Consider the following 19,574-nt stretch of genomic DNA (forward strand, 5'->3'; position numbering starts at 1 on the left):
GACAGTCTCTCTCTCGCTCAGACAGACAGACAGTCTCTCTCTCAGACAGACAGACAGACAGTCTCTCTCTCAGACAGACAGAAAGACAGACAGTCTCTCTCTCAGACAGACAGACAGACAGTCTCTCTCTCAGACAGACAGACAGTCTCTCTCTCAGACAGACAGACAGACAGAGTCTCTCTCTCAGACAGACAGACAGACAGACAGACAGACAGACAGACAGACAGACAGACAGACAGACAGACAGTCTCTCTCTCAGACAGACAGACAGACAGACTCTCTCTCAGACAGACAGACAGACTCTCTCTCAGACAGACAGATAGTCTGTCTGTCTGTCTGTCTGTCTGTCTGTCTGTCTGAGAGCGAGAGCGAGAGAGAGAGAGAGAGAGAGAGAGAGAGAGAGAGAGAGCATTCACCAGCGCGGGCCAGCAGTGTCCTAGCAGCCAGGTCAAAGCGGTGTTTCCTGCTGACAGCAGCGCGACCTCTGGGTGTTGGACCAGCGGAGGCAGAGGCACTGTCCTGGTCCAGACCCTCTGGACTGCAGGGACACACAAACACAGCACTCACACAGTCAGTAAACATGGGGAAATAACCAGCTGTTTTACACATGGAAACTGACAACAGGGACAACACAGCCCTCACACAAATCAGAAACATGGAAACAGATGATCTAATATCGCTTTCAATGAGAACTAGTACTTCAATAGCAAACAGTATAGACGGCATCCCTGACTCGTTCTGCGCTGTAGCAGGATGTACTGTAATATATATATATATATATACACACACACTGTACTGCATGTTGTTGTTGAATTCTGAATCTACAGCAGTTGTATCCAAGTGCTACTAAGCACCAAAAAGACAGGAGGAACAAGGCACTTTTCATATAATTCATTAAAATGCCTTTATATTGTATGGCATGTTCAATGGAAACAAAGTTTAAAAACCCTGTCTGCATGGCCTTCGTCAGAGAGTACTACTAAGCACACTATGTCTAATAGAAGGCTGGAGACAGTCATATCTGACCCTGAGGGACCGTCCTCTAGAACAGGTTCAGTTACTGTACCTCTCACTGAAGCCCTCCTCCATGTCTAGAGCGTCAGCGTTGGCCATATCTCCAGGGGAGTGTAGGTAGCTCCTCTCCAGACTCTTACCCCCTCCCGAGGCTGTGGCCCCTGGGCACGAGGAGCTGTCTGACCCTCGTCCTCCAGAGTGGCTCTCATCCTGGTCCTCCTCTGTTCCAGGGTGTTCTATCATCCACATAGCCAGTACCGTTATGTTCTGGGCATCAGCCTCGCCACGAGTACCTGGGGGGGAGGGGGGGCAGATAGGAACGGATGACATACTGCTGGTGAAATAAACGCCAGTGTTGCTGCTAACAGGGGGCGGCAGGTAGCCACCAGGTTAGAGCGTTGGGCCAGTAACTGAAAAGTTGCTGGTTTTAAATTCCTGAGTCAAAAAGGTGACGAAAAATAATAAATCTGTCACTGTGCCCTTGAGCAAGGCACTTAACCCCAGTTGACAACGCTGACCCTGGTCGTGACCCCACTCCCTGCAGGTGTCTCAGGGGGACGGACAACGCTGACCCTGGTTGTGACCCCACTCCCTGCAGGTGTCTCAGGGGGAGTTGGGATATGAAACATTTACATTAAACACTTGTAATGATGAACACTTGAACAAGTCTGTAAACGGGAGAAATATAAGCGGCCCCCCCAGAATGATTACTACCAGTATAGGTTCCTTCACTGTCCTCATCCCGGGTTCAACCAGTCTGCTCACAAACACATGTCACCCTGGTCCTTGTACCAGTATAGGTTCCTTCACTGTCCTCATCCCGGGTTCAACCAGTCTGCTCACAAACACACGTCACCCAGGGACGTGTGGGAAGACTACCGTACCAACAGATTCAGCTATTTAAAAAAAGGCACCAATTGGAAAGCTCCATCGGTACAATTTCAAGCGAGCTGTGGAGTGAGCTTAGGGCACGTTCTGAACTCTGTTACACTGGCTGGGAGAGAGATGGTCCATCAGAAGTGCTTGTATCCTGAATGGCCATTGGCTGGGAGAGAGATGGTCCATCAGAAGTGAACTGTACTGTGAACCATCAGATCCTCCTCTCCACCCTCTCCGAGTTGGGTATCTCCGGCGCGGCTCACTCTTGGATTGCGTCCTACCTGACAGGTCGCTCCTACCAGGTGGCGTGGCGAGAATCCATCTCCTTACCACGTGCTCTCACCACTGGTGTCCCCCAGGGCTCAGTTCTAGGCCCTCTCCTATTCTCGCTATACACCAAGTCACTTGGCTCTGTCATATCCTCACATGGTCTCTCCTATCATTGCTACGCAGACGACACACAATTAATCTTCTCCTTTCCCCCTTCTGATAACCAGGTGGCGAATCGCATCTCTGCATGTCTGGCAGACATATCAGTGTGGATGACGGATCACCACCTCAAGCTGAACCTCGGCAAGACGGAGCTGCTTTTCCTCCCGGGGAAGGACTGCCCTTTCCATGATCTCGCCATCACGGTGGACAACTCCATTGTGTCCTCCTCCCAGAGTGCTAAGAGCCTTGGCGTGACCCTGGACAACACCCTGTCGTTCTCCACTAACATCAAGGCGGTGACCCGATCCTGTAGGTTCATGCTATACAACATTCGCAGAGTACGACCCTGCCTTACACAGGAAGCGGCGCAGGTCCTAATCCAGGCACTTGTCATCTCCCGTCTGGATTACTGCAACTCGCTGTTGGCTGGGCTCCCTGCCTGTGCCATTAAACCCCTACAACTCATCCAGAACGCCGCAGCCCGTCTGGTGTTCAACCTTCCCAAGTTCTCTCACGTCACCCCGCTCCTCCGCACACTCCACTGACTTCCAGTTGAAGCTCGCATCTGCTACAAGACCATGGTGATTGCCTACGGAGCTGTGAGGGGAATGGCACCTCCGTACCTTCAGGCTCTGATCAGGCCCTAGACCCAAACAAGGGCACTGCGTTCATCCTCCTCTGGCCTGCTGGCCCCCCTACCTCTGCGGAAGCACAGTTCCCGCTCAGCCCAGTCAAAACTGTTCGCTGCTCTGGCACCCCAATGGTGGAACAAGCTCCCTCACGACGCCAGGACAGCGGAGTCAATCACCACCTTCCGGAGACACCTGAAACCCCACCTCTTTAAGGAATACCTAGGATAGGATAAAGTAATCCTTCTAACCCCCCCCCCCAAAAAAAAGATATAGATGTACTATTGTAAAGTGGTTGTTCCACTGGATATCATAAGGTGAATGCACCAATTTGTAAGTCGCTCTGGATAAGAGCGTCTGCTAAATGACGTAAATGTAAATGTAAGTGGTTTTATCCTGAAAGGCCATTGGCTGGGAGAGAGATGGTCCATTATAAGTGGTTGTATCCTGAATGGTCATTGGCTGGGAGAGAGATGGTCCATTATAAGTGGTTGTATCCTGAATGGTCATTGGCTGGGAGAGAGATGGTCCATCAGAAGTGGTTGTATCCTGAATGGCCATTGGCTGGGTAATCACTCATCCATATATTTATATGTACATATTCTCATTCCATCCCTTAGATTTGTGTGTATTACGTAGTTGTTGTGGAATTGTTAGATTACTTGTTAGATATTACTGCACTGTCGGAACTAGAAGCACAAGCATTTCACTACACTCTCATTAACATCTGCTAACCATGTGACCAATAACATCTGTTAACCATGTGTATGTGACCAATAACATCTGCTAACCATGTGACCAATAACATCTGTTAACCATGTGTATGTGACCAATAACATCTGCTAACCATGTGACCAATAACATCTGTTAACCATGTGTATGTGACCAATAACATCTGCTAACCATGTGACCAATAACATCTGCTAACTATGTGTATGTGACCAATAACATCTGTTAACCATGTGTATGTGACCAATAACATCTGCTAACCATGTGTATGTGACCAATAACATCTGTTAACCATGTGTATGTGACCAATAACATCTGCTAACCATGTGTATGTGACCAATAACATCTGCTAACCATGTGACCAATAACATCTGTTAACCATGTGACCAATAACATCTGTTAACCATGTGACCAATAACATCTGCTAACCATGTGACCAATAACATCTGCTAACCATGTGACCAATAACATCTGCTAACCATGTGACCAATAACATCTGCTAACCATGTGACCAATAACATCTGCTAACATGTGTATGTGACCAATAACATCTGCTAACCATGTGTGTGACCAATAACATCTGCTAACCATGTGTGTGACCAATAACATCTGCTAACCATGTGTATGTGACCAATAACATCTGTTAACTATGTGACCAATAACATCTGCTAACCATGTGACCAATAACATCTGCTAACCATGTGACCAATAACATCTGCTAACCATGTGTATGTGACCAATAACATCTGCTAACCATGTGACCAAGAACATCTGCTAACCATGTGACCAAGAACATCTGCTAACCATGTGACCAATAACATCTGCTAACCATGTGACCAATAACATCTGCTAACCATGTGACCAATAACATCTGTTAACCATGTGACCTATAACATCTGCTAACCATGTGTATGTGACCAATAACATCTGCTAACCATGTGACCAATAGCATCTGCTAACCATGTGACCAATAACCTCGGCTAACCATGTGACCAATAACATCTGCTAACCATGTGTATGTGACCAATAACATCTGCTAACCATGTGTATGTGACCAATAACATGTGATTTGAAGACTGTCCCTGTAGTCTCCAGAGTCTTGGTATGAGGTAGTGTATAGTGGAGTCTGTACCTGTAGTCTTGGTATGAGGTAGTGTATAGTGAAGTCTGTACCTGTAGTCTTGGTATGAGGTAGTGTATAGTGAAGTCTGTAACTGTAGTCTTGGTATGAGGTAGTGTATAGTGAAGTCTGTACCTGTAGTCTTGGTATGAGGTAGTGTATAGTGGAGTCTGTACCTGTAGTCTTGGTATGAGGTAGTGTATAGTGAAGTCTGTACCTGTAGTCTTGGTATGAGGTAGTGTATAGTGAAGTCTGTAACTGTAGTCTTGGTATGAGGTAGTGTATAGTGGAGTCTGTACCTGTAGTCTTGGTATGAGGTAGTGTATAGTGAAGTCTGTACCTGTAGTCTTGGTATGAGGTAGTGTATAGTGAAGTCTGTACCTGTAGTCTTGGTATGAGGTAGTGTATAGTGGAGTCTGTACCTGTAGTCTTGGTATGAGGTAGTGTATAGTGAAGTCTGTAACTGTAGTCTTGGTATGAGGTAGTGTATAGTGGAGTCTGTACCTGTAGTCTTGGTATGAGGTAGTGTATAGTGGAGTCTGTACCTGTAGTCTTGGTATGAGGTAGTGTATAGTGAAGTCTGTAACTGTAGTCTTGGTATGAGGTAGTATATAGTGGAGTATGTACCTGTAGTCTTGGTATGAGGTAGTATATAGTGGAGTCTGTACCTGTCCCTGTAGCCTCCAGAGCCTTGGTGATCTGCCTCAGAGAGAAGCCCATCTCCAGGAGAGGCACAGCGATGGCCGGGGGGGGAGGGGAGGTGGACAGTCTGCTGCTGGGGTCCGACAGAGCTGGAGAGGACAAAAATTACAGGACAGGAAGTTACCATCACATACAGGACTGGGGAGGATGTTAACATCACAAACAGGACTAGGGAGGATGTTACCATCACATACAGAGACAAACAGGACTGGGGAGGATGTTACCATCACATACAGGGACAAACAGGACTGGGGAGGATGTTACCATCACATACAGAGACAAACAGGACTGCGGAGGATGTTACCATTATACAGAGACATACAGGACTGGGGAGGATGTTACCATCACATACAGAGACAAACAGGACTGGGGAGGATGTTACCATCACATACAGGACTGGGGAGGATGTTACCATCACATACAGGACTGGGGAGGAAGTTACCATCACATACAGAGACATACAGGACTGGGGAGGATGTTACCATCACATACAGGACTGGGGAGGATGTTACCATCACATACAGGACTGGGGAGGATGTTACCATCACATACAGAGACAAACAGGACTGGGGAGGATGTTGCCATCACATACAGAGACAAACAGGACTGGGGAGGATATTACCATCACATACAGAGACAAACAGGACTGGGAGGATGTTACCATCACATACAGAGACAAACAGGACTGGGGAGGATGTTACCATCACATACAGGACTGGGGAGGATGTTACCATCACATACAGAGACATACAGGACTGGGGAGGATGTTACCATCACATACAGGACTGGGGAGGATGTTACCATCACATACAGAGACAAACAGGACTAGGGAGGATGTTACCATCACATACAGGACTGGGGAGGATGTTACCATCACATACAGAGACAAACAGGACTGGGGAGGATGTTACCATCACATACAGAGACATACAGGACTGGGGAGGAAGTTACCATCACATACAGAGACATACAGGACTGGGGAGGATGTTACCATCACATACAGAGACAAACAGGACTGGGGAGGATTTTACCATCACATACAGGACTGGGGGGGATGTTACCATCACATACAGGACTGGGGAGGATGTTACCATCACATACAGAGACATACAGGACTGGGGAGGATGTTACCATCACATACAGGACTGGGGAGGATGTTACCATCACATACAGAGACAAACAGGACTGGGGAGGATGTTACCATCACATACAGGACTGGGGAGGATGTTACCATCACATACAGAGACAAACAGGACTGGGGAGGATGTTACCATCACATACAGAGACATACAGGACTGGGGAGGAAGTTACCATCACATACAGAGACAAACAGGACTGGGGAGGATGTTACCATCACATACAGAGACAAACAGGACTGGGGAGGATGTTACCATCACATACAGGACTGGGGAGGATGTTACCATTACATACAGGACTGGGGGGATGTTACCATCACATACAGGACTGGGGAGGATGTTACTATCACATACAGAGACAAACATGACTGGGCAGGATGTTACCATCACATACAGGACTGGGGGGGATGTTACCATCACATACAGGACTGGGGAGGATGTTACCATCACATACAGAGACAAACAGGACTGGGGAGGATGTTACCATCACATACAGGACTGGGGAGGATGTTACCATCACATACAGAGACAAACAAGACTGGGGAGGATGTTACCATCACATACAGAGACAAACAGGACTGGGGAGGATGTTACCATCACATACAGAGACATACAGGACTTGGGAGGATGTTACCATAACATACAGGACTGGGGAGGATGTTACCATCACATACAGGACTGGGGAGGATGTTACCATCACATACAGGACTGGGGAGGATGTTACCATCACATACAGGACTGGGGAGGATGTTACCATCACATACAGAGACAAACAGGACTGGGGAGGATGTTACCATCACATACAGGACTGGAGAGGATGTTACCATCACATACAGGACTGGGGAGGATGTTACCATCACATACAGGACTGGGGAGGATGTTACCATCACATACAGAGACAAACAGGACTGGGGAGGATGTTACCATCACATACAGAGACATACAGGACTTGGGAGGATGTTACCATCACATACAGAGACATACAGGACTTGGGAGGATGTTACCATCACATACAGGACTGGAGAGAATGTTACCATCACATACAGGACTGGGGAGGATGTTACCATCACATACAGGACTGGGGAGGATGTTACCATCACATACAGAGACAAACAGGACTGGGGAGGATGTTACCATCACATACAGAGACAAACAGGACTGGGGAGGATGTTACCATGACATAGAGACATACAGGACTGGGGAGGATGTTACCATCACATACAGAGATAAACAGGACTGGGGAGGATGTTACCATCACATACAGAGATAAACAGGACTGGGGAGGATGTTACCATCACATACAGAGACATACAGGACTGGGGAGGATGTTACCATCACATACAGAGATAAACAGGACTGGGGAGGATGTTACCATCACATACAGGACTTGGGAGGATGTTACCATCACATACAGGACTGGGGAGGATGTTACCATCACATACAGGACTGGGGAGGATGTTACCATCACATACAGAGACAAACAGGACTGGGAGGGATGTTACCATCACATAGAGAGACATACAGGACTGGGGAGGATGTTAACATCACATACAGGACTGGGGAGGATGTTACCATCACATACAGAGACAAACAGGACTGGGGAGGATGTTACCATCACATACAGAGACAAACAGGACTGGGGAGGATGTTACCATGACATAGAGACATACAGGACTGGGGAGGATGTTACCATCACATACAGAGATAAACAGGACTGGGGAGGATGTTACCATCACATACAGAGATAAACAGGACTGGGGAGGATGTTACCATCACATACAGAGACAAACAGGACTGGGGAGGATGTTACATCACATACAGAGATAAACAGGACTGGGGAGGATGTTACCATCACATACAGAGACATACAGGACTGGGGAGGATGTTACCATCACATACAGAGATAAACAGGACTGGGGAGGATGTTACCATCACATACAGGACTGGGGGGGATGTTACCATCACATACAGAGACATACAGGACTGGGGAGGATGTTAACATCACATACAGAGACAAACAGGACTGGGGAGGATGTTACCATCACATACAGAGACAAACAGGACTGGGGAGGATGTTACCATCACATACAAGACTGGAGAGGATATTACCATCACATACAGAGACAAACAGGACTGGGGAGGATGTTACCATCACATACAGAGACATACAGGACTGGGGAGGATGTTACCATCACATACAGAGACATACAGGACTGGGGAGGATGTTACCATCACATACAGAGACATCCAGGACTGGGGAGGATGTTACCATCACATACAGAGACAAACAGGACTGGGGAGGATGTTACCATCACATACAGAGACATACAGGACTGGGGAGGATGTTACCATCACATACAGGACTGGGGAGGATATTACCATCACATACAGGACGGGGAGGATGTTACCATCACATACAGAGACAAACAGGACTGGGGAGAATGTTACCATCACAAACAGGACTGGGGAGGATGTTACCATCACATACAAGACTGGAGAGGATATTACCATCACATACAGAGACAAACAGGACTGGGGAGGATGTTACCATCACATACAGAGACATACAGGACTGGGGAGGATGTTACCATCACATACAGAGACATACAGGACTGGGGAGGATGTTACCATCACATACAGAGACATACAGGACTGGGGAGGATGTTACCATCACATACAGAGACAAACAGGACTGGGGAGGATGTTACCATCACATACAGAGACAAACAGGACTGGGGAGGATGTTACCATCACATACAGAGACAAACAGGACTGGGGAGGATGTTACCATCACATACAGAGACAAACAGGACTGGGGAGGTGCTTGGTGTGTAATACATACATGTCCCTGTCCTGTTGGCTGGTCTGGAGGTCTGGGTCTCGGGGGAGGAGAGGCTCTGTCTCCGGCCCACCTCATCAGAGGGAGACGTAGGGAGAGAAGACACCGGGGGCGTCTGGGCACGACGCGTTGGCAGCAGAGTGGTGGTCGGGTAGCTTGAGAACATTTGCCTGTAAAGATGAGGCATTGTAATAAAAGCCTTGACTTTAAAAGGTATCCATCCACAGTACGTACATACATACATACATACATACATACATACATACATACATACATACATACATACAGAGGTTCTATATACCTGAGCAGGCTAAGAGGCATGACCCCAGGGGACTCTGAGGCAGGGACAGTCTCTGTGTCAGTAACAGGTGTAGTGGCTGTGGTAGTGTCCTCCAGAGAGGAGCTCATGAAGGAGGTGGTGCTGGAGGCAGAGGGGCTGGTGGTGATGGGGGTCTGGGCCTGCTGCTCTCCCTGCGCACCCTCCTCACACTCTGGGTCAGCTAACACACCGGGAGAGAGACCACACACACTTAGTACAGAGTTACAACAGGGTTAGAACAGAGTTAGAACAGGGTTAGAACAGAGTTAGTACAGAGTTAGACCATAGAACAGAGTTAGAACAGGGTTAGCATAGAGTTAGAACATAGAACAGAGTTACAACAAAGTTACAACAGAGTTAGACCATAGAAGAGAATTAGAACAGAGTTAGACCATAGAGTACAACAGAGTTACATCAGAGTAGTACAGAGTTAGTACAGAGTTACAACAGAGTAGTACAGAGTTACAACAGAGTTACAACAGGGTTACAACAGAGTAACAACAGAGTTAGTACAGAGGTAGTACAGAGGTAGTACAGAGGTAGTACAGAGTTACAACAGAGTTACAACAGAGTTACAACAGTGTTACAACAGTGTTAGACCATAGAACAGAGTTACAACAGAGTTACAACAGAATTAGAACAGAGTTAGAACAAAGTAGTACAGAGTTACAACAGTGTTAGACCATAGAACAGAGTTAGTACAGAGTTAGACCATAGAACAGAGTTAGAACAGAGTTAGACCATAGAACAGAGTTAGAACAGAGTTACAAAAGAGTACAACACGTTACAACAGAATTAGAACAGAGTTAGACCATAGAACAGGGTTAGAACATAGTTAGAACAGGGTTACAACAGAGAACAGAGTTAGTAAAGAGTTAGTAAAGAGTAAGTAAAGAGTTAGTAAAGAGTTAGACCATAGAACAAGTTAGACCATATAACAGAGTTACAACAGAGTACAATAGAGTTAGAACATAGAACAGTTAGTACAGAGTTACAAACGAGTTACAACAAAGTTAGAACAGAGTTAGACCATAGAACAGAGTTAGACCATAGAACAGAGTTACAACAGAGTTACAACAGAGAACAGAACTAGAACAGTTACAAAAGAGTACAACAACTTACAACAGATTTAGAGTTAGACCATAGAACAGAGTTACAACAGAGTACAACAGAGTGACAACAGAGTTACAACAGAGTGACAACAGAGTTACAACAGTTACAACAGAGTTAGAACATAGAACAGAGTTAGTACAGAGTTAGTACAGTGTTAGTACAGAGGTAGTACAGAGGTAGTACAGAGGTAGAACAGAGGTAGAACAGGGTTACAACAGAGAAAAGAGTTAGAACAGAGTTAGAATAGAGTTAGAACATAGAACAGAGTTAGAATAGAGTTAGAACAGAGTTAGAACAGTTAGAATAGAGTTAGAACATAGAACAGAGTTAGAACAGAGTTACAAAGTTAGAACAGAGTTAGAACAGAGTTAGAACAGAGTTAGACCATAGAACAGAGTTAGTACAGAGTTAGTACAGAGTTAGAACAGAGAAAAGAGTTAGAAGAGAGTTAGAACAGAGTCTGTTCTATGTTCTAACTCTGTTCTAATTCTGTTGTAACTCTGTTCTATGGTCTAACTCTGTTCTAACTCTGTTCTATGTTCTGAGTTAGAACAGAGTTAGAAAGAGTTAGACCATAGAACAGAGTTAGAACAGAGTTAGACCATAGAACAGAGTACAACAGAGTAGTACAGAGTTACAACAGAGTTACAACAGAGTAACAACAGAGGTAGTACAGAGGTACAACAGAGTTACAACAGTATTAGACCATAGAACAGAGTTAGAACAGAGTTACAACAGAATTAGAACAGAGTTAGAACAAAGTAGTACAGAGTTACAACAGTGTTAGACCATAGAACAGAGTTAGTACAGAGTTAGACCATAGAACAGAGTTAGAACAGAGTTAGACCATAGAACAGAGTTAGAACAGAGTTACAAAAGAGTACAACACGTTACAACAGAATTAGAACAGAGTTAGACCATAGAACAGGGTTAGAACATAGTTACAACAGGGTTACAACAGAGAACAGATTTAGAACAGAGTTAGACCATAGAACAAGTTAGACCATATAACAGAGTTACAACAGAGTACAATAGAGTTAGAACATAGAACAGTTAGTACAGAGTTACAAACGAGTTACAACAAAGTTAGAACAGAGTTAGACCATAGAACAGAGTTAGACCATAGAACAGAGTTACAACAGAGTTACAACAGAGAACAGAACTAGAACAGAGTTACAAAAGAGTACAACAACTTACAACAGATTTAGAGTTAGACCATAGAACAGAGTTACAACAGAGTACAACAGAGTGACAACAGAGTGACAACAGAGTTACAACAGTTACAACAGTTACAACAGAGTTAGAACATAGAACAGTGTTAGTACAGAGGTAGTACAGAGGTAGTACAGAGGTAGAACAGGGTTACAACAGAGAAAAGAGTTAGAACAGAGTTAGAATAGAGTTAGAATAGAGTTAGAACATAGAACAGAGTTAGAACAGAGTTAGAATAGAGTTAGAACATAGAACAGAGTTAGAACAGAGTTAGAATAGAGTTAGAACATAGAACAGAGTTAGAATAGAGTTAGAATAGAGTTAGAACATAGAACAGAGTTAGAACAGAGTTAGAACAGAGTTAGAATAGAGTTAGAACATAGAACAGAGTTAGAATAGAGTTAGAATAGAGTTAGAACATAGAACAGAGTTAGAACAGAGTTAAACGAGTTACAAAGTTAGAACAGAGTTAGACCATAGAACATAGTTAGTACAGAGTTAGTACAGAGTTAGAACAGAGAAAAGAGTTACAACAGAATTAGAACAGAGTTACAGAGTTAGAACAGTTTGTTCTATGTTCTAACTCTGTTCTAATTCTGTTGTAACTCTGTTGTAATCCTGTTGTAACTCTGTTCTATGGTCTAACTCTGTTCTAACTCTGTTCTATGTTCTGAGTTAGAACAGAGTTAGAAAGAGTTAGACCATAGAACAGAGTTAGAACAGAGTTAGACCATAGAACAGAGTACAACAGAGTAGTACAGAGTTACAACAGGGTTACAACAGAGTAACAACAGAGGTAGTACAGAGGTAGTACAGAGTTACAACAGAGTTACAACAGTGTTAGACCATAGAACAGAGTTAGAACAGAGTTACAACAGAATTAGAACAAAGTAGTACAGAGTTAGTACAGAGTTACAACAGTGTTAGACCATAGAACAGAGTTAGTACAGAGTTAGACCATAGAACAGAGTTAGAACAGAGTTAGACCATAGAACAGAGTTAGAACAGAGTTACAAAAGAGTACAACACGTTACAACAGAATTAGAACAGAGTTAGACCATAGAACAGGGTTAGAACATAGTTAGAACAGGGTTACAACAGAGAACAGAGTTAGTAAAGAGTTAGTAAAGAGTAAGTAAAGAGTTAGACCATAGAACAGAGTTAGAACAAAGTTAGAGTTACAACAGGGTTACAACAGAGAACAGATTTAGAACAGAGTTAGACCATAGAACAAGTTAGACCATATAACAGAGTACAATAGAGTTAGAACATAGAACAGTTAGTACAGTTACAAACGAGTTACAACAAAGTTAGAACAGAGTTAGACCATAGAACAGTGTTAGACCATAGAACAGAGTTAGACCATAGAACAGAGTTACAACAGAGTTACAACAGAGAACAGAACTAGAACAGAGTTACAAAAGAGTACAACAACTTACAACAGATTTAGAGTTAGACCATAGAACAGAGTTACAACAGAGTACAACAGAGTGACAACAGAGTTACAACAGGGTTACAACAGAGTTACAACAGTTACAACAGAGTTAGAACATAGAACAGAGTTAGTACAGAGTTAGTACAGTGTTAGTACAGAGGTAGTACAGAGGTAGTACAGAGGTAGAACAGGGTTACAACAGAGAAAAGAGTTAGAACAGAGTTAGAACAGAGTTAGAATAGAGTTAGAAGAGTTAGAACATAGAACAGAGTTAGAACAGAGTTAGAATAGAGTTAGAACATAGAACAGAGTTAGAACAGAGTTAGAATAGAGTTACAAACGAGTTACAATAAAGTTAGAACAGAGTTAGACCATAGAACAGAGTTAGTACAGAGTTAGAACATAGAACAGAGTTAGAACAGAGTTAGAACAGAGTTACAAACGAGTTACAATAAAGTTAGAACAGAGTTAGACCATAGAACAGAGTTAGTACAGAGTTAGAACAGAGAAAAGAGTTAGAACAGAGTTAGAACAGAGTTACAGAGTTAGAACAGAGGTTGTTCTATGTTCTAACTCTGTTCTAATTCTGTTGTAACTCTGTTGTAATCCTGTTGTAACTCTGTTCTATGTTCTAATTCTGTTGTAACTCTGTTCTATGGTCTAACTCTGTTCTAACTCTGTTCTATGTTCTGAGTTAGAACAGAGTTAGAAAGAGTTAGACCATAGAACAGAGTACAACAGAGTTACAACAGGATTACAACAGAGTTACAACAGAATTAGAACAGAGTTAGAACATAGAACAGAGTTAGTACAGAGTTAGCATGGAGTTAGAACATAGAACAAAGTAGTACAGTGTTACAACAGAGTTACAACAGAGTTAGCATAGAGTTAGAACATAGAACAGAGTTAGTACAGAGTTAGCACAGAGTTAGAACATAGAACAGAGTTAGTACAGAGTTAGAACAGGGTTAGAACAGAGAACAGAGTTAGAACAGGGTTAGAACAGGGTTAGAACAGAGAACAGAGTTAGAACAGGGTTAGACCATAGAACAGAGTTAGAACAGAGAACACAGTTAGTACAGAGTTAGAACAGGGTTAGAACAGGGTTAGAACAGAGAACAGAGCTAGAACAGAGTTAGAACAAAGTTAGAACTGGGTTATAACAGGGTTACAACAGAGAACAGAGTTAGTACAGAGTTAGTACAGAGTTATAACAGTGTTATAACAGAGTTAGAACAGGGTTAAAACAGGTTTAGCACAGTTTTTTTCTCTTTATATTTCTTGACACGTTACAACATCAGATCGTCTGAGAAGCCTTCAAGGTAACTAGCTAGCTAGCTTGTAATCCTGGATGTGTAGTCAACCACATTAATATATGTTTAGACCACAGGAAGACCCCAGGAAGGCCCCAGGAAGACCCCAGTCCAGGGCCAGAGATGGAAAAGCCTTCCCTAACAAACAACATGTTATTTTTCTCAGTGTTACTCACCAGGTCTGGCCTTGCCCCCACTGCAGTGTTCGTCCAGCAGCCCGCTGACCACCAATTTATAGATCATGGCCTGAGCCCTCTCCAAATCGGCCAATCCCAACGCCCGCTTGATGGGTGACCTCATCACGGCCCGCTTGACCATGTGACGCATCAGGAACTGCAGTGCCGCCCTCATCTCAACTTCCTCCTGGCACACGGGTGAGGGCGCTGCGCCACTAGGGGTGGACCCGGCGTTCAGGTCTGCATTGTGTCCACTGGGAGCAGGCTCCGGCTGAACCTGGACCTATTACAGAGTGGGCCGTTAGCAGACGTTTTGATTGAACCTGGACCTATTACAGAGTGGGCCGTTAGCAGACACTTTGATTGAACCTGGACCTATTACAGAGTGGTGCCAATAGCAGACATTTTGATTGAACCTGGACCTATTACAGAGTGGTGCCAATAGCAGACATTTTGATTGAACCTGGACCTATTACAGAGTGGGCCGTTAGCAGACGTTATTATTGAACCTGGACCTATTACAGAGTGGGCCATTAGCAGACACTTTGATTGAACCTGGACCTATTACAGAGTGGGCCGTAAGCAGACACTTTGATTGAACCTGGACCTATTACAAAGTGGGCCGTTAGCAGACATTTTGATTGAACCTCGACCTATTACAGAGTGGGCCGTTAGCAGACACTTTGATTGAACCTGGACCTATTACAGAGTGGGCCGTTAGCAGACGTTATTATTGAACCTGGACCTATTACAGAGTGGGCCGTTAGCAAACACTTTGATTGAACCTGGACCTATTACAAAGTAGGCCGTTAGCAGACATTTTGATTGAACCTGGACCTATTACAGAGTGGGCCGTAAGCAGACACTTTGATTGAACCTGGACCTATTACAAAGTGGGCCGTTAGCAGACACTTTGATTGAACCTGGACCTATTACAGAGTGGGCCGTTAGCAGACACTTTGATTGAACCTGGACCTATTACAGAGTGGTGCCAATAGCAGACATTTTGATTGACTAAACACATTCACAGTATACTTGGGGCCAGAGACATTTTGCGCATTTCTCGGAGAGGTACTATATGATGTGAGAGCAATGCGGAATTCGAACCCACAACCCTGATGAAAGATTACTAACCTTGTGTATGAGCAGCAGCTCAACATACTTGGAGCAGGAGAGCAGGGTGCTGAGGGCCTTCATGGCCCCCAGGTAGAGGTAGGACAGCTGCACCGCATGGATCTCAGACTGACTGACCCCTGAGGAGGGAGAGCCATCATGGTCCCGGCCCTCATGGCCCTTCCTCCTGTTACCCTCCTGGAGGGTCTGAGTAGCAGGGGAGAGGGTCTCTGGTCCTCGTCCACCCTGGTGTTGGGTGTCCAAGGCGCAGGAGGAGATCTCGCTCTCTGATTTCGAGTTGGGCACCGAGTGGGCTTTGACCTCGTCCAGGCTATGTGACACTCTCAGATCAGAGGTTGTCGTCGTGGTGACGGTCCCCGTTGTTGTTGTTGTGTCTTTGGGGTCTGGGGAGACCCTGTGTTGGTGGCTCTGCTCTGTGTCACTAGGTTTGTTGTTGATGTCGTCGTTTGTCGTGGCGGTCGTCGTCGTTGTATCGTGACCTCCGCTGCTACGGTGTCTCTTCTCGTGACGCCGGGCGCTCAGCTTCCCAGCGTCCTCGTGGATGGAGGTGAGATAGGTGAGGTCGAGGAGCAGGGAAGCGGTGAGGCCTCGGAAGCGTGCCACGTCAAAGGGCAGCGGCTCGCAGGGCTCCAGGTTGTACAGGGGAGTGTCACTAGGCGACCAGAAAGTTGGGAAGCTTTAATGAAGAACCAGAAGTGGAGGAACACAAGGAAACACAGAGTAAGGGAAAGAAGGAGAGGAAGAGAGGAAGAATGCAAGACATGGTAGAGGAGTGGAGGATGGATGGGGGATGGATGGTAGTCTGGGGGATGGATGGATGGGGGATGACGGATGGCTGGGGGATGGATGGGTGATGGATGGATGGATGGTAGTCTAGGGATGGCTGGGGAATGGATGGTAGTCTGGGAGAGGGATGGATGGTACTCTGGGGGATGGATGGTAGTCTGGGGGATGGATGGATGGTAGTCTGGGGGATGGAGGGATGGTAGTCTGGGGAATGGATGGATGGTAGTCTGGGGAATGGATGGATGGTAGTCTGGGGGATGGAGGGATGGTAGTCTGGGGGATGGAGGGATGGTAGTCTGGGGGATGGAGGGATGGTAGTCTGGGGGATGGAGGGATGGTAGTCTGGGGGATGGAGGGATGGTAGTCTGGGGGATGGAGGGATGGTAGTCTGGGGAATGGATGGATGGTAGTCTGGGGGATGGAGGGATGGTAGTCTGGGGGATGGAGGGATGGTAGTCTGGGGGATGGAGGGATGGTAGTCTGGGGGATGGAGGGATGGTAGTCTGGTGAATGGATGGTTGGTAGTCTGGTGGATGGAGGGATTGATGGTAGTCTGGGGAATGGATGGATTGATGGTAGTCTGGGGAATGGATGGATGGTAGTCTGGGGGATGGATGGGTGGTAGTCTGGGGGATGGATGGATGGTAGTCTGGGGGATGGATGGATGGTAGTCTGGGGGAGGGATGGATGGTAGTCTGGGGGAGGGATGGATGGTAGTCTGGGGGAGGGATGGATGGTAGTCTGGGGGAGGGATGGATGGTAGTCTGGGGGAGGGATGGATGGTAGTATGGTAGTCGGGGAATGGATGGATGGTAGTCTGGGGGATGGATGGATGGTAGTCTGGGGGATGGATGGATGGTAGCCTGGGGGATGGATGGATGGTAGCCTGGGGGATGGATGGATGGTAGCCTGGGGGATGGATGGATGGTAGCCTGGGGGATGGATGGATGGTAGTCTGGGGGATGGAGGGATGGTAGTCTGGTGAATGGATGGTTGGTAGTCTGGTGGATGGAGGGATTGATGGTAGTCTGGGGAATGGATGGATTGATGGTAGTCTGGGGAATGGATGGATGGTAGTCTGGGGGATGGATGGGTGGTAGTCTGGGGGATGGATGGATGGTAGTCTGGGGGATGGATGGATGGTAGTCTGGGGGAGGGATGGATGGTAGTCTGGGGGAGGGATGGATGGTAGTCTGGGGGAGGGATGGATGGTTGTCTGGGGGAGGGATGGATGGTAGTCTGGTAGTCTGGGATGGATGGTAGTATGGTAGTCTGGGGAATGGATGGATGGTAGTCTGGGGAATGGATGGATGGTAGTCTGGGGGATGGATGGATGGTAGTCTGGGGGAGGGATGGATGGTAGTCTGGGGGAGGGATGGATGGTAGTCTGGGGGAGGGATGGATGGTAGTCTGGTAGTCTAGGGAATGGATGGATGGTAGTCTGGGGAATGGATGGATGGTAGTCTGGGGAATGGATGGATGGTAGTCTGGGGAATGGATGGATGGTAGTCTGGGGAATGGATGGATGGTAGTCTGGGGGATGGATGGATGGTAGCCTGGGGGATGGATGGATGGTAGCCTGGGGGATGGAAGTCTGGGGGATGGAGGGATGGTAGTCTGGGGGATGGAGGGATGGTAGTCTGGGGAATGGATGGATGGTAGTCTGGGGAATGGATGGATGGTAGTCTGGGGGATGGAGGGATGGTAGTCTGGGGGATGGAGGGATGGTAGTCTGGGGGATGGAGGGATGGTAGTCTGGGGGATGGAGGGATGGTAGTCTGGTGAATGGATGGTTGGTAGTCTGGTGGATGGAGGGATTGATGGTAGTCTGGGGAATGGATGGATTGATGGTAGTCTGGGGAATGGATGGATGGTAGCCTGGGGGATGGATGGATGGTAGCCTGGGGGATGGATCGATGGTAGTTTGGGGGAGGGATGGATGGTAGTCTGGGGGATGGATGGATGGTAGTCTGGGGGATGGATGGATGGTAGTCTGGGGGATGGATGGATGGTAGCCTGGGGGATGGATGGTAGTCTGGGGGAGGGATGGATAGTAGTCTGGGGGATGGATGGATGGTAGCCTGGGGGATGGATGGATGGTAGCCTGGGGGATGGATGGATGGTAGCCTGGGGGATGGATGGATGGTAGTCTGGGGAATGGATGGATGGTAGTCTGGGGAATGGATGGATGGTAGTCTGGGGAATGGATGGATGGTAGTCTGGGGGATGGAGGGATGGTAGTCTGGGAGATGGATGGTTGGTAGTCTGGTGGATGGAGGGATTGATGGTAGTCTGGAGAATGGATGGATGGTAGTCTGGGGGATGGATGGATGGTAGTCTGGGGGAGGGATGGATGGTAGTCTGGGGGAGGGATGGATGGTAGTCTGGGGGAGGGATGGATGGTAGTCTGGGGGAGGGATGGATGGTAGTCTGGGGGATGGATGGTAGTCTGGGGGATGGATGGTAGCCTGGGGGATGGATGGATGGTAGCCTGGGGGATGGATGGATGGTAGCCTGGGGGATGGATGGATGGTAGCCTGGGGGATGGATGGTAGTCTGGGGGATGGATGGATGGTAGTCTGGGGAATGGATGGATGGTAGTCTGG

The 19,574-nt window shown here is 46.5% G+C and overlaps 1 protein-coding gene across 16 annotated transcripts in view; it reads right to left on the bottom strand.

The window, feature by feature from the left end:
- Positions 1–19,574, bottom strand: part of LOC106576577 (probable E3 ubiquitin-protein ligase HERC1) — a 196,604-nt gene that overhangs the window by 74,684 nt on the left and 102,346 nt on the right. For 15 of the 16 annotated variants that reach the window (XM_045689728.1, XM_045689732.1, XM_045689733.1 and 12 more), the window contains 7 exons: positions 16,183–16,858; positions 15,049–15,331; positions 9,782–9,980; positions 9,484–9,650; positions 5,472–5,594; positions 1,067–1,307; positions 417–538 (listed from right to left, as the gene is read on the bottom strand). In XM_045689728.1, the coding sequence (XP_045545684.1) occupies positions 417–538; positions 1,067–1,307; positions 5,472–5,594; positions 9,484–9,650; positions 9,782–9,980; positions 15,049–15,331; positions 16,183–16,858 (1,811 nt within the window). The remainder of the gene's footprint in view (positions 1–416; positions 539–1,066; positions 1,308–5,471; positions 5,595–9,483; positions 9,651–9,781; positions 9,981–15,048; positions 15,332–16,182; positions 16,859–19,574) is intronic. The other variant, XM_045689736.1, reaches the window with a different exon arrangement.

This window comes from Salmo salar, chromosome ssa11 (assembly GCF_905237065.1).
Source record: "Salmo salar chromosome ssa11, Ssal_v3.1, whole genome shotgun sequence".
Lineage (NCBI taxonomy): Eukaryota > Metazoa > Chordata > Actinopteri > Salmoniformes > Salmonidae > Salmo > Salmo salar.